The 14611-nt window shown below is 34.5% G+C and overlaps 1 protein-coding gene across 1 annotated transcript; it reads right to left on the bottom strand.

The window, feature by feature from the left end:
• Positions 1 to 13157: 13157 nt before the first annotated feature.
• On the bottom strand, positions 13158 to 13712 carry LOC116001214 (ethylene-responsive transcription factor 2-like). Its single transcript, XM_031241103.1, has one exon. It carries the CDS (start codon positions 13710 to 13712, stop codon positions 13158 to 13160), a length of 555 nt encoding a protein of 184 aa, XP_031096963.1.
• Between the last annotated feature and the right edge of the window lie 899 nt (positions 13713 to 14611).

Below are 14611 nucleotides of genomic sequence, written 5' to 3' on the forward strand. Positions count from 1 at the left end.
TGACTATGTTTGAGGCTTTTGTGTACAATTGTTCAAGCACAATGTTTTCCATGTCATAGGCAAGGGGAAATATTCTTGTTTGAATGAGAAGCTTGTGGATATAGGGTTTTAGAACCACAAGACACTTTGTTCTGTGGCATATTGGAACTGTAATAACTGATAAATCGAGCAAGAAACGAATTCTCTTAAATTTCTTGCTATATTATTCTTATGTATCAAAATTATAAAGCACGTTTTTCAACCTTGAAACTGCATCTGCAGTAAATCTAACTGACAATGAGAAATGTGTAATAAGCTATTTATTTGCAGCATGCATGATGTTTGGATTTACTTTGTATTTAAATAATTTCAAAATTTGATTTAAAATTTCGGTTAATCGGTTAACTGACCGATTAACCGAAAAAAAATTCGGTTCGGTTAATTCGGAATTAGAAACTTCGGTTCGGTTAACGGTTAAAGGGTTTGACAAGTTTGGTTAATTCGGTTTTGGTAGTTCGGTTCGGTTAACCGATCGGTTAACCAAATGCACACCCCTATCAGGAACGTGCCAGTTCTTATGGGGAAGATTGGTCTCTTGGTTTAGCAAGAAACAAAACTCCATTGGAACAAATACAGCCGAAGCGGAATATATCGTAGCAGGGAGTTGTTGTGCGCAAATCTTATGGATGAAGCAACAATTAAAAGATTACGGGATCAATTGCGATGACGTTAGTATTTTCTGTGATAATACTAGTGCAATTGCGATTACCTAAAATCCAGTGCTTCACTCACGTACCAAACACATTGACGTGAGACACCATTTTATCCGAGATCACGTTGAAAAGAAGGATTTAAAGATCGAGTATATACCCACGGAAAGTCAAATTGCCGATATTCTCACGAAGCCTTTATGCGAATCAAGATTCAATACTCTAAGGCACGAGATGGGTATGATCTAAATGAGCTAAGTATCATTATCTCTATCTTATAAGCTCATGATTTATTTTATGCATTTTTATGTGATTTTTACGTATGCATGATCTATATTTGTGCTTTAATTGCATTATTTGCTTATTTTGGTTATTTTCGTACGTATGCATGTGTTACTTTTTATGGTATATGTGTACATTTATTGTGTGACCATATTTGCTTATTTGTTTATCTATGTACGCATATGATCTATGCATGTTCTCTTTATCTATGTTTTAATCATTACGCATGCTAGACTTTATTTATGTGTTACTGTTAGTAGGTGGATGTAATATTTGCTCAGTATTTAAAATTGTCCTACTTGCCATGCATGACTCATGAGAAATGGGTTTACGTGTTTTGTCCTTATGCTTTTGGTTTTATGTAGTAGGTTTCATGTTCTTTTTACTGATAGGAAATTTACATTTCCTAGGACTGCTACCTGACAAAATTTATCGACTTTCTTATCTGATTGCATTTACTTTGTGAAGGAATGTTTTCCTACTTTGTCAGCTTTAAATTGAATATGTGATTTGATGTATCCCTACCTTATAAATGCATCGTTTTTCCATATCTATTTTTGGGCAAGAAGAGCAATTTCTACCATCACCTCATTTGACCGAATTACCCTTCTACTTTTCAAATCCATAGCTTTTATGACAAGGGTATATTGGTAGATGAGCACCTAAATCTTGACCTATAAAATCCCTTGATTCCCACTCACCATTTAAACCTAAAAGCTAAAACCTCTCACATTCCCAAAACCCCCAACCCGTCGTCCTCAAGAGTAACCCCACACTCAAAATTCTCTCAAACTTTTCGATATCACTCAAATTCATATACTCAAATCCTACCCATCCGAAATTGATCCAAGAGATGGCATGTAGAAGCTCTACCCAACTCGAAAACACCCAAGTTGAAGCATCTAGTGAAAAGATTCATTTGGGGCATCTACTCACAAAAGAGGATTTCATGAACATCTCAATCAATGGAAGAATTGCTCACAATGTCTTTAATAGTATGGAAAGGAGTGGCATCTTAAAGGTATGCACCTTTGGTTATGTTGGAATATTTGATGATGATGTGAGTGAATTCTTTGAGCATGCTACCTATAGGATTTCGCATATAGAATCTATTGTTGGTGGAGTTCATGTGCAAGTTGATTTGGATGATTTTAGGAATTTGTTTGATGTTGATGAGCATGCTATGAAATTTGACGATTTTATATTTGATTCACATGATTATTGGCATATGGTTCGTAGATATGCAAGTATTATTGTGCCTAAGTTGTCCAGTTTTCGTAGAGATATTATTTGGGAGTATGCCAAGTTGCTAGAAATTATTGCTAAATGTCTTTTGTGCAAGCTTGGTGGATTTGATAGATTGACATCCCAAATCTCCCGTATTATCTATGCTATCATGAAAACCGACCGTGAATTGGATTGGAGTGGTGTTATGTTTGAAAGATTGGTTGAAATGGTTAAATCCAAGGAGAAGCTCGGGTATAGTATGTTGGTTGGTGAACTTTAAAGAAGAAAAGGAGTCTGAATGGGTCAATCAAAGCCTATTACAAACAGCAAATACTTGTTCCGAATTAATGCAAAGAAGCCCGGACCGGAGGATCTTATTAAAGGAGAATTACCTATGAGACCTAATCCACCAATTAGGAAGAGAAAAAGAACTCCTAGAGTAGAAATTCGAAGCAATGAGGAAGAAGATGTGACCGGAAGGGAATTGGTTGTGACAAATCCAACTAGTGACATTGGAGGTGACTTTATGGATGTTTTATTGGATGATCATGTCACACGTGAAGTGAATGTTGAAGAAACTCATGAAATTAATCAAGAAAGCCGAATGGAAGTGGATGAAAGTCAACTTGGAACAAATTTCGTTGATATCAACATTGAGGCCGAGAATGAGGAGTATGAAGTTGAAAATGTTCAAGAAGTTGAGGTTGAGGTCAACACGAGGGAAGTTGATCATGGAAATGATGATGGCAACAGTTTTGAGGTTGAGGCTAACTTGGACACAAATATTGGTGTAGATGAGGATAACCAAGAGGATGATTTTGTGTCACAAGTTGATGTTGGTGCACGTGAAGATGATGGTGACGGTGACCATGATGCATATCAAGGTGGAAATGAAGAAAGTAACATTTTTGTAGCTAACTTGGATGCCACAAATGACTATGTTGAGGCCAACACACGTGTGGATGAGTTTTTTCCCAAAATGGTCCCTCGACTATTGCTCATTCTCAATTTTGCATTTCGACTTTCAATTGCACCTAATGTGGTCCCTCGACTTTCAAAAACTCACCCAATTTGTTCCTCCGTTACATATTCCGTCAAATCAGTGTTAAAATGGAGGGCATTTTCGTCCATTTACCTATTGTTAGCCTAATAAACATTGAGAAATAGTTGAGTGACCATTTTGAGAATAGTCAAGGGACCATTTTGGGAAAAACTATTTTATTTATTTCATTTTTGTTTATTTTCATTTTTTAGACTCTATAAAATTAGAATTTCTATACATTTATTTTTCTTACAAATATAAATAGTTAAAATCGTGCAATCCATCCTAAAAATTTATAACTTTTTTACACACTGTTTCCCTCTATCTAAATATACAAACTATTCCTATGCAGATTTACAATAAGTTTCGTAAATTTTATAAATACTCATATTTAAGCACCGATTAAAATAATTCTTAGTCACATCCGTAGTACTAAATATATTACTTTGGATTTTTTTAGAAATAAGATATAATATTATTAAACTCAAATAATTAAAAATAATGTGCCCACAACACAAAAGATTTTATGATTGACTTAAAAATTAACTATAAATTTTATTGTTGAATACAAATTGACAATTATTAAACATTATTTATAATAATTATTGTGTCTCGTGTAATATACTAAAATTATTAGGTAGGATTTTTATAATTAAGGTATAATTTAATTAAATCAAAATTATTAAAAATAATGTGTCCACATTACAAAATAAATTATACTTGCCTTAATAATTAATAATTAATAAAAAAAATAAGAAGAGGAAAACATATAAAAGATGTCATACAATATCTTAAATAATGTAAATTAATATAAAATTTAATAATTACTTCGAAATCAAATACATAAAATATTGCAGGAAACATTAACGAGATTTTACTTTTCGGCTTACCTGAGAAGTTTACTAGAAAAATTTACCTTTTGGTCCAATATTTTCCCTACATTTTACACTCTTTGGGTGTCTACGCTTGAACAAAAAATATTATTTTCAATGATAAAAGTAATATTTAATGTGATACATAGTGATTGATTGTCTATCAACATAAAAAAAAAAAAAAGTATATGAGTATTTATGAAATTTACGGGACTTATTGTAAAACGTCATAGGAATAGTTTGTATATTTAGAGGGCAAAAGTCTGTAAAAAAAGTTAAAAATTTTGAGGTTGGATTGCGCGATTTTAACTATTTATATTTGTAAGAAAGAAATGTATAGAAATTCTAATTTTATAGTGTCTAAAAAATAAAAATAAACAAAAATGAAATAAATAAAATAGTTTTTCCCAAAATGGTCCCTTGACTATTCTCAAAATGGTCCCTCAACTATTTCTCAATGTTTATTAGGCTAACAATAGGTAAATGGACGAAAATGCCCTCCATTTTAACACTGATTTGACGGAATATGTAACGGAGGACCAAATTGGGTGAGTTTTTGAAAGTCGAGGTACCACATTAGGTGCAATTGAAAGTCGAAATGCAAAATTGAAAATGAGCAATAGTCGAGGGACCATTTTGGGAAAAAACTCCGTGTGGATGCACAAGGAGAAATTAATGAAATATTTGGTGTTGAGGCCGAACAAGATCAAGAAGGAGTAGAAATTAATTCAAGCCATAGTGATGATGATGATGCTGTAGATGTTGGACATGCTAGTACTTCTACACCTAGGCCTGTGCCAATATATTCAAGACCGAATGCAGCAAGCTAGGGTGATTTCGAATTTATCAAAGGATAATTCGAATGAAATGATCATAGCCGCTCTCAAGGAATTCAAGGAAGTAGTAAGCAATTCTAATAATACTTTGTACACGAATTTCTTGAAATTATTTGAGCAGATTGCAGGCATGGAACAAGACATGAACAGATTAAATCTAGTAATCAAGGAGGAATTAAACGGTTTCATTGCCAAGATGATGTTGATGCTGGAGAAAGAAAGGAAAGCAGTCGGTGAGGTTGTGACATCTCAAAAGGAAATAATTGAGAAGAATGACCGTGTAGTGAACGGCAAATTGAGGCATGTTATGACCCAAGTGGAAGAGTTGAAAAGTGTGACATCAAGGAGCAACTTGTCACATGAAGCAAGTATTGATGTACTACAAGAGTGCCTACACACGCTAGTCAACACCGTCCAAGGATTAGAGAAGAAAATGGAGGAAATGGACGCAAGGTGTAAAGATGACTCAATCCTAATCAAAGAAATGAGAGCACAACAAAAAGGTGACACGGTGATATTCAGGAAGGTTTTGGATGCTACCGAAAAGGGGGAAGAAATGTTACCCTCTCATTTTGGTGGATCATCTTCGCAGGGGGAAGCACAAGGAAAAGAAGAATGGGTACCGCCTACACTTCGATTTATTATTGATTTTTCAGGTACACCCGTGTGCGTTGACGAAGATAGGGTGATCAAAATGTTCAAGCTTCACCTACCCAAGGAAACAAGGCTCACCGAAGGAAGGACTCTAAAGGAGTGTGCTCAATGGTACACTAGAGGAGTATTTCTCGCTAGTGATCCAAAGGAAGTCATCAAGCACTACTTAGAAGGAAGAGTCAAAGAAAAATTTCTACATCATGACTGCAAAGGTAACTTTGAGAAGCTTAGAGCTAGAATAAATGATATGCTTGGTATTTACTGATTTCTAGTTCTAGTATGTTATGTACGTACCATTATATCTCTATGAAGCTTATTTTGGATTTTTATGATATGGTACGAACTGTTTATGTTTATAGTGTTTTATAGTTGTTTTATTACTTTATTAATTTTTGGACACAAGTCTTAATTTTTTTGTAACATGCAAAATTGAGGGCAAAAGAAATTATTGACAAAAGTTAAAATTGAAATTGAACCTCAAACTTTGCAACTTTTCGTACGTGTCTAAAATATAAAGCAAGTAGGTCAGTCAAATTGTAAACTCGTCAATTGGCTAGTCAAAATAAAAATAGAAAAATGAAAAATCAATTTTTGATTGGACTATAGCCAAAATGTTCGGGTATAGGTTTTGGTATCATCAAAAAGGGGGAAATTGTTAGGAAAATATTGTAATTGTTTTGATGAACCAAAAATGTAATATTAGATCCCCAATTTTATTTTGAGTCTAGTATAGGATTACGTCGAGTACGAGCCGAATCGGTCAAGCGTAAATTACAATAGTATAAATTTTTAATTTATACTTGTAAGTCATTCGCTTCCACTTTACAAATTGAGGAGAATTTGGAAGATTGATCAAGACTCGAAGACATCCCAAAGCAAGTCAACGGTTCAAATTGCAAGAATTAATTCTTTGGAAGAATTAATTAATTCGTGATGAAGATGTTGCAATTAAAAGTCAAAATTGAAGTCAATCTCGAATGGGTTCCCTCACAAAATATTTTAGAGACTAACCCATGCAAGGAAAATATTTTTGGTGATGAGGATGACCTTGCCTCTTTAATTGTTGAAGATGAGGATGACTAGCTCATTGAGGATGACTTGGCCGAAAATTAAATCAAGTTTGGAGAAGAGGTTGACTTGGCTGAAAATCAATATGAGGATGACTTGAATTAAATCAAGATGAGAGATGAAGATGACTTGACCGAATTTAAGTTCAAGAATGAGGATGAGGATGACTTAGCCTATTGGAATTAATTAAAGGAGGATGAGGATGACTTAGCTACAAGTCATTTTTAGGATGAGGCTAACTATGCACATTCTTGAAGAAAATAAGAGGATGAGGATGACCTACACTTAATGGTCAACCTATTATGCCATGCATGATTTACGTGAAACTCAAATCAATAGAGGGAAAACAAAAATCATTTCTGAGGCTAAGTTTGGCATAACCAAGGAGGAAAATAGGATGGTCTATTTTTTTATTCAAGAAAGGTGAATTCAAATTTGCTACAAGGAGCTGAAGATCATCATGAGAAAAGTCAGTATACTTTTCAGAGGCATCAATTATGCTCAAGCAAGAGTCACCGAACGGATATATTTTCAGAGCAGCCTGACTTATGGATTATGAACAAAGTCAAGTGTTCACACTACCAAAGTCAAAGATGGATGGCTACAAGTTACAAGGAAAATCATATCAGTGATTGCAGAAGAACGTTGAAGGATTATCAGAAGCAAAAATTCAAATTCATCTGACGGAGCCATCAAAGTTGACAAAGACCATCTGAAAGCATTTAATGCTCTGAAAAATTACAACGGGCAAATTGCTAATTTAGCTATATAAACCCAAGAAGACTTGATACAAAGCACGGTGAATGACACAACGAAAAAGAGAATAAAAAAATTACGGATGAGGTATTAGCACTGAATACACAACAATGTGATATCAGATTTGAAAGTGCTGAGAAGTGATACACGAGAGAAATCAAGTCTTAGAAAAGAAATATTCTATTTCTTGAAAAGAAATTGTAGGAGTGTAGCTTTGTGCAAAACACTCGGGGGAAACTAAGTGTAGCTGGGTGCAAAACACTTGGTTGATTGCTTTGTGCGAATTACTCGGAGGAGTGCAGCTTTGTGCAGAACACTTGTGGAGACTAAGTGTAGCTGGGTGCAAAACACTTGGTTGAAGGGCGTAGCTGGGTGCAAGACGCTCGTGAACGTAGTTGGGTGCAAGACGTTCGGGTTTAAGTGTTGCTGTAGCGAAAGTGCATTCGGAGTAGAGGAGTGCTAGAAGAACACAGATTCACTATTGTATCTGGGTGATTGAAAATAGTGGAATCTCTCCTGGAGGAAGGAGAAAGTGGAGTAGGAGGATTACATCACCTCCGAACCACTATAAATCCCTATGTCATTTACTTTATCTGCTCATATATCTGCTTGCATATTTATCTATCTGAGCATCACATGCATTGCATATTTTGTCACATTTATTACTCTTGAACTTTATTGGTATACGTGACATCATTTTTGCATGCAAGACATTTTTGCATACTCAACCTCATCTTGTGAAAGTTATATTTGTTGTTATACTACGAACCCAACTATTCACTAGTTGTATCTTTTGATCTGGGTTTGATAGTTCTCACGTCCGCATGCGAGCCAAACTTTATATACTCATTATTTGAGTTATATCTGACGTTTCTAACGTGTTGCATGTTGTGAAGCTCTTCATTTTTTTGCATAACTTTGATTATAGCACTTTACCGTTTATTTATCCACTGCGCAATTCAAGTTGAATTTATTCACTTTGATTCTTTCTGTTGAAGTGTTATAATATTTTTTTTTGAAAAGTTAGAAAAGTCTATTCACCCCCCCTTTAGACTTTTCCCTACCCTATCGGGACCAACAACTGATAACTTCATCATTGAGTGGTTGATCATTAATTTGTTGTTCAGGAAAGTCATTAAATTGTTCAGTTGTTGCAGGATGAATAATCTGAGTAACTCCAGGTAAAGTAATTTGACGCACATGAACAACAAATTGAGAAGAAGTTATCGGAGAATCTTGCACCGTAACTTCTTTAAGTTCAACTTTTCGTGGTTTAGCACTCCCACTTATGTTATCATTCTCAATGAACTTGGCATTTCCAGTTTCAACAATTCTTGTAGTATGGCTAAGACAATAAAATCTATACCCTTTAGATTATCTGGATAACCAATGAAAAATCCACTAGTTGTTCTTGAGTCCAATTTCTTTTCATGTGGATCATAAATACGTATCTCCGCCGGGCATCCCCAAACATGAAGGTGCCTTAAACTAGGTTTTCTTCCAGTCCACAGTTCAAAATATGTTTTTAAAACTGCCTTGCTAGGAACCATGTTTAATAAATAAGTGGCCGTTTTTAAAGCATATGTCCACAATGACAAGGGTAAAGAAGAATAACTCATCATGTTCCTAACCATTTCCATTAAGGTTCGATTACGCCTTTCTACAACACCATTTTGTTGTGGTGTTCTAGGCATTGTGTATTGAGCACAAATACCACGTTTTTCAAGGAATTTAGCAAATGGACCAGGACATTGTCCACTTTCATTATACTTTCAATAATATTCACCACCCCTATCAGACCTTATAATTTTCACCTTTCTGTCTAATGGTTTTTCAACCTCTTCCACAAATACCTCTATGGCATTTATTGATTGAGATTTTTCGTGCAACAAATAGACATAACCATAACGTGAAAAATCATCAATAAATGTGATGAAATTTTTTTTTTTCCGAAGGTTGGAACATCAAAAGGTCCACATATATCAGTGTGTATAATTTCAAGGAGTTGTGTACTTCTTGTGGTTGCATTCTTATTTGTGTGATTTGAATGTTTTCCTTTAATACAATCCACACAAATATCGAGATCAGTAAAATCCAAGTCAGGATGAATTTCATTCTTTACAAGTCTTTGAATCCTTTCCTTGGATATGTGACCCAAACGTTTATGCCACAAGTAAGCTGATCTTTCATCAACTAAACTTCGTTTAGTTCCAATACTATGATGCAGGGTTAAAAGAGTTTTAGCAAAAAGATTGTCAAGATTTAATTTGTACAAACCATCAGAAAGAATACCAGAACCAATAAAGTGATTTTGTTTGAACAAACTAAAACAACCATTTCCAAACTTTAAAGAAAAACCATAAATGTCCAGTTTTGACAATGAAATTAAATTCCTAGAAACTGAAGCAACATAAAGAGTCTCAAACAAATCTAAATGATGTCCAGTATCTAAAATTAAACGATAAGTTCCAATGGCTTCTACTAGAGCTTTAACTCCGTTCCCCATGAACACAAATCTTTCATTTGGCTTTATGGTTTGGGTCATAAGGAATCCCTGCATAGTATTCGAAACATGAGTAGTGGAACCAGAATCAATCCACCAAGTATTATAAGGAACTTCAGTTAAATTTGATTCGAAACATACTGATATAAAATTTATACCTTTCTTTTCGAACCATGCGTTACGCTTAAGGAAATCTTTCTAAATATGTCCAAATTTCTTGCAGAAATGACACTTGTCATTCTTGTGTTCCTTTTTGTGGATTTGAGAAGAAGACTCATTAGTCTTCATTGGTCCTTTCTTACCCTTCTGATTCTTCTTTCCAAACTTTTTACCAGCCCTTGATTGACTCATGAGAATAATCAAGTGAATCCCTTGTCCCTTAAGCCTTGTTTCCTCTTGGGTTAGCATTTTATGCAATTCGAGCACATTCCACTTATCTTTAATGGAATTATTATTCACTTGGAATGTCTCATACTCGTGAGGCAAAGAGTTTAAAATAAATTGAACACGGAAAATATCACTCACTTCCATTTTCATGGACCTTAATTTTGCTGCTAAGGTTAACATCTCAGTAACATGATCATGCATGGAAAGCGAACCATCGAATTTCATGGTGGTCAGTTTACCCATAAGTGTGCCTGCTAAGGCCTTATCAACACATTTAGAAAGTGAATTTTTTTCTCCACATGTTTCACCAAATCCTTAGCACTGCCAAATTTGGGAATTATTGACTTGACGTTGCTTCCAAGTGTCATTCGCATAAGCATTAAGCTGAGTCTATTTGACCTTTCTCATGCTTGATGGAAAGCTACATCATCAGTACTGCTACTGAATTTGTTCATGTCACTCAGCAAAATTCAACCTATTAAACTTTACAATAGACGCAGCTTGCGAATGCATTGAAACACAACTTAATGCCGCAATGCATATAAAATACTTAAACATTAATTCTACATTAACACATAAACAGATAAACATATTTAACTAAAATACTCATAAAATATTAAATACATTGAAGGTCTCCTTTGGGTGATCCAACAACGTATAACATTAAACATAACGATGCCCAATTATTACAATTTTCACATAATTGGTAATTAATTATATTACGACTAGACTTGTTTGCTATCTTTGGATATGCTAAACAACCCAATCAAATATATATAATTAACCGATATTATGTTTATAATTATGAAATAATTGATCAACATTTGGGAGACTCTTAAATATTTCATAATTATTAAACTTCAATTTACCCAATATAATAGAAAAATAAAATCATGTCATTTCATTATAAGCATCAAATAATCATGGGTAATTGAATTTTTTATTATTTAAATTTGATATCAATGAAACTTTATAATTTGGTCACTTTGGTGACTAACAAATAATCATAATTAGATATCAAATAAATATACCATAATAAATAATATCAGAAAATCCATAATGCGGAATAATATATTAAAAGGAAATAAGTAATTCAATTCTAATAGAATAATAATTATAATAGAATAATAATTCTAATACATAATGGATATATGACATTCAAATTACCTCAAACAGTAGTAATATACCGTAATATTGCAGCATATTAATAATATATGAAGTAAAAAGCACAGACGAAGAAGCGATGATACATGCGCCGAACACAATCATTACAAACCATATGCCGTGGAAATCAACATACTTTAATCCGAACTTGTAATCCATGGGAAGAAACTTACAATCAATAATTGCATTAAATACTGGCATATGCTTTGTATTCCATTATGTAAACAATGTTGTGTAAAACATATGTATTTATGAAAACATATATAATCCATTGCATTAAACACTGTAATCCAGCACATGCAATCCATATAACAATACTTACACTTGCAACTTTCTTACTGTATATATGGATACATACACATGCAACTTTCTTACTGCAAATGGATACATACACATGCAACTTTCTTACTGCTTATATGGAAAAAAATAAATAAAAATTTAAACACATGTCGACTACAACCTTGCTCATGATACCAAATGTTAGATAAAACTTTTAAGTACGGGGTATATAAGATCTTTAGAACATATAATTTTCACATACGGTACTTCAATTAAAGTTTAACAGATATACCTCGCTTCATGGCTTCCCTGCAGATACTTGAACTGGAGATTCCCTTCATATACATGAACTGGAGACTTGGTTTCTCCCTCCAGACCCTAAGCAATTCCCTTAGTCTAAAAAAAACTCTGATGGAGAGAGAATTTCAGTTTTGCGGAAGGTTGGGGAGATGACCAGGGCCATTGAATAGTTGATAAACTATCTCACAGTTCCATCAACATGAGATGGTTGTCTGAGCAGATGAAACTGCTACTTATTTTAACTGATCAATAATAAAATTATTATTATTATTAAATTTAAATAAATATTTATGAGCCATAGAAAATAATAAGGAACCATATAATAATAATGATAATTATTCTAACAACGCTCACATCTCATCTGGGACAGGACTCGGATTTCGCCTCACCATCGATTCAAACTCGTGACCTCGACTATGATACTAATTGATGGATCTCAGCGTTACACTATGCTTTAAGTCAAACACGCTTAACTATAGAATTTTTTGGTTATCTAGTTGTCATCCCTTACTTATTGGCGATATAAGTAAGTGGACATTAACCATTTAACCACATACCTTTATGGTAAGCCATGACGCCACGTCTCTAATCTAGCGGGGCTGAATTCGACCAACCTGGCCCACGCCTAACAATATATATATACATATATATATATATATATACATATATATATATGTATATACACATATATACATATATATATATATATATATATATATATATATATGGGAAAAATACTTACATGGGTTCCATGGTTACACAAGGATAGAAAAGCCAAACTTGAAAACAGAATAATTACCGAAACATGCAGATCCGAATGAGTCTACAGCTTGTTTTGACTCCTCAATTTCCTTTGCAATGTATCCAGTGCAACCCGAATTATAGCAATTAAGTATTTTCCCGTGTTATGAGATTCCTTAATCCATATAGCTTAGGGAGTTAGACTAATTTAATGATATTGTAGTATTGTACTAATTAGTTGAAGGAGAAAAAGTAGGTTTTGAATAGAAGAATAATACTCTAAAAAATCTGAAATGAGATAGCTGGCCTGCAGTTATTGCAGATTAAAAGAGCTATAACTAACTAACTAACTTTGTACTACTGATGCTTAAGCAGTCTTCTTCCACCTCTTAGATGAGAGTATGAGACATTTTCCGATGTTGTGGAGGAGGAGGAGGAGCAATCCGTTGAAGCAGATCTCTTATTGGTTGTGATTCTAACTGGCTCCGCTTCACCTGAGTTGATCCTATGCGGGAAATTGAGCAAGGCACGTGCCCCGCGCATGCGGAACGCCTCCCTGTCGTATGCCAGCGCCGCATCCTCCGCCGTCTCATACGTCCCCAGCCACACGCGGGCCCCGTTCTTTGCTGGGTCCCTTATCTCCGCCGCGAACTTGCCCCAAGGCCGTCTCCTCACACCCCTGTAATTCCTCTTAACTGCTGGTGGTGGTGGAGGAGGAGGAGACACCGCCGTGAAATCCAAAATCACCGGAAACTCATAGAAACCCATTTCTACCGCCACAGTGGGTGTCTCATCCACCGACGACAACCACCCGGATTCACCCAAGCTTCCTCTACGGCAGAAAACCGGGGGAGCATCAAAGTCGTCCAGCAACTGCCGCCGAACAGATTCAAGAAGAGCAAAATCAGACATAACTTTAGCATAAAAAAGCAGAGAAACGAAGAAGAAGCAAAACAGAGACCGTTGAGCTTAACGTAAAGGATGAATGAGGTATTTATACGGTTCAAGGTTACGTATTGAAACAAACATGGATATTGTAAGGCGTTTTGAGCTTCCATGCAGTTTCCAGATGAAGAAAAGTTTGAAGACAATAAGGTTATATATTACAACGTAACTAACGCGGGTTATTAGGAAAATCTTTCTTTAATTTTATGCAGAATTTAATGTGTTTTAATATTGGCGGCTTCAATTCTAAATCTGCAATGGAGTTGCTTTGTAGTATTTTATATAGCCACTATGGCGTCTAACATCGATCATTTACATCACTGCTAACCTAAAGGCTCCGATCCCACTTGTTAATAAACGGCTCAGATCGATCAGGTCTACCAGTTGAAAACAAGCCTTTACAATATTAAGTTAGAATAATATGTAAACTGTCGTGGATTGAAAAGGTCCTTCACGTAAATTGTTGTATCGTTATTATTTCATGATGCAATCCACATATGTAAATATAATAGCGTAAACTAGAAAGATAATAATGTAGAGCAAGAATATATAAGACAAAGGGATTTTATTAATATAATTATAATGATACGTGAAGATCTTCATTTATATATGTAAGAAATAATTAGAGATAATAACTCAACCCGATTTTCACTCCAACTGGGATGGCGGAGAACTTTTTTGGGGAACGAGGGTGGGGATGAGGACATTGACTGGGTTGCAATTATATGTAATATACTAATCTTTATGTACTAATATTTGGACTTTTGGTTATATTTTGTTTCAAGTTATTATGTTTGGATATTTCGAATTTTGGGCATTTGGTATTTTTGGACATAAGGCTCGAATAATTTAATTTGAACTTTTAA

The sequence above is a fragment of the Ipomoea triloba genome, chromosome 13 (genome assembly GCF_003576645.1).
Source record: "Ipomoea triloba cultivar NCNSP0323 chromosome 13, ASM357664v1".
In the NCBI taxonomy this organism is placed as follows: domain Eukaryota; kingdom Viridiplantae; phylum Streptophyta; class Magnoliopsida; order Solanales; family Convolvulaceae; genus Ipomoea; species Ipomoea triloba.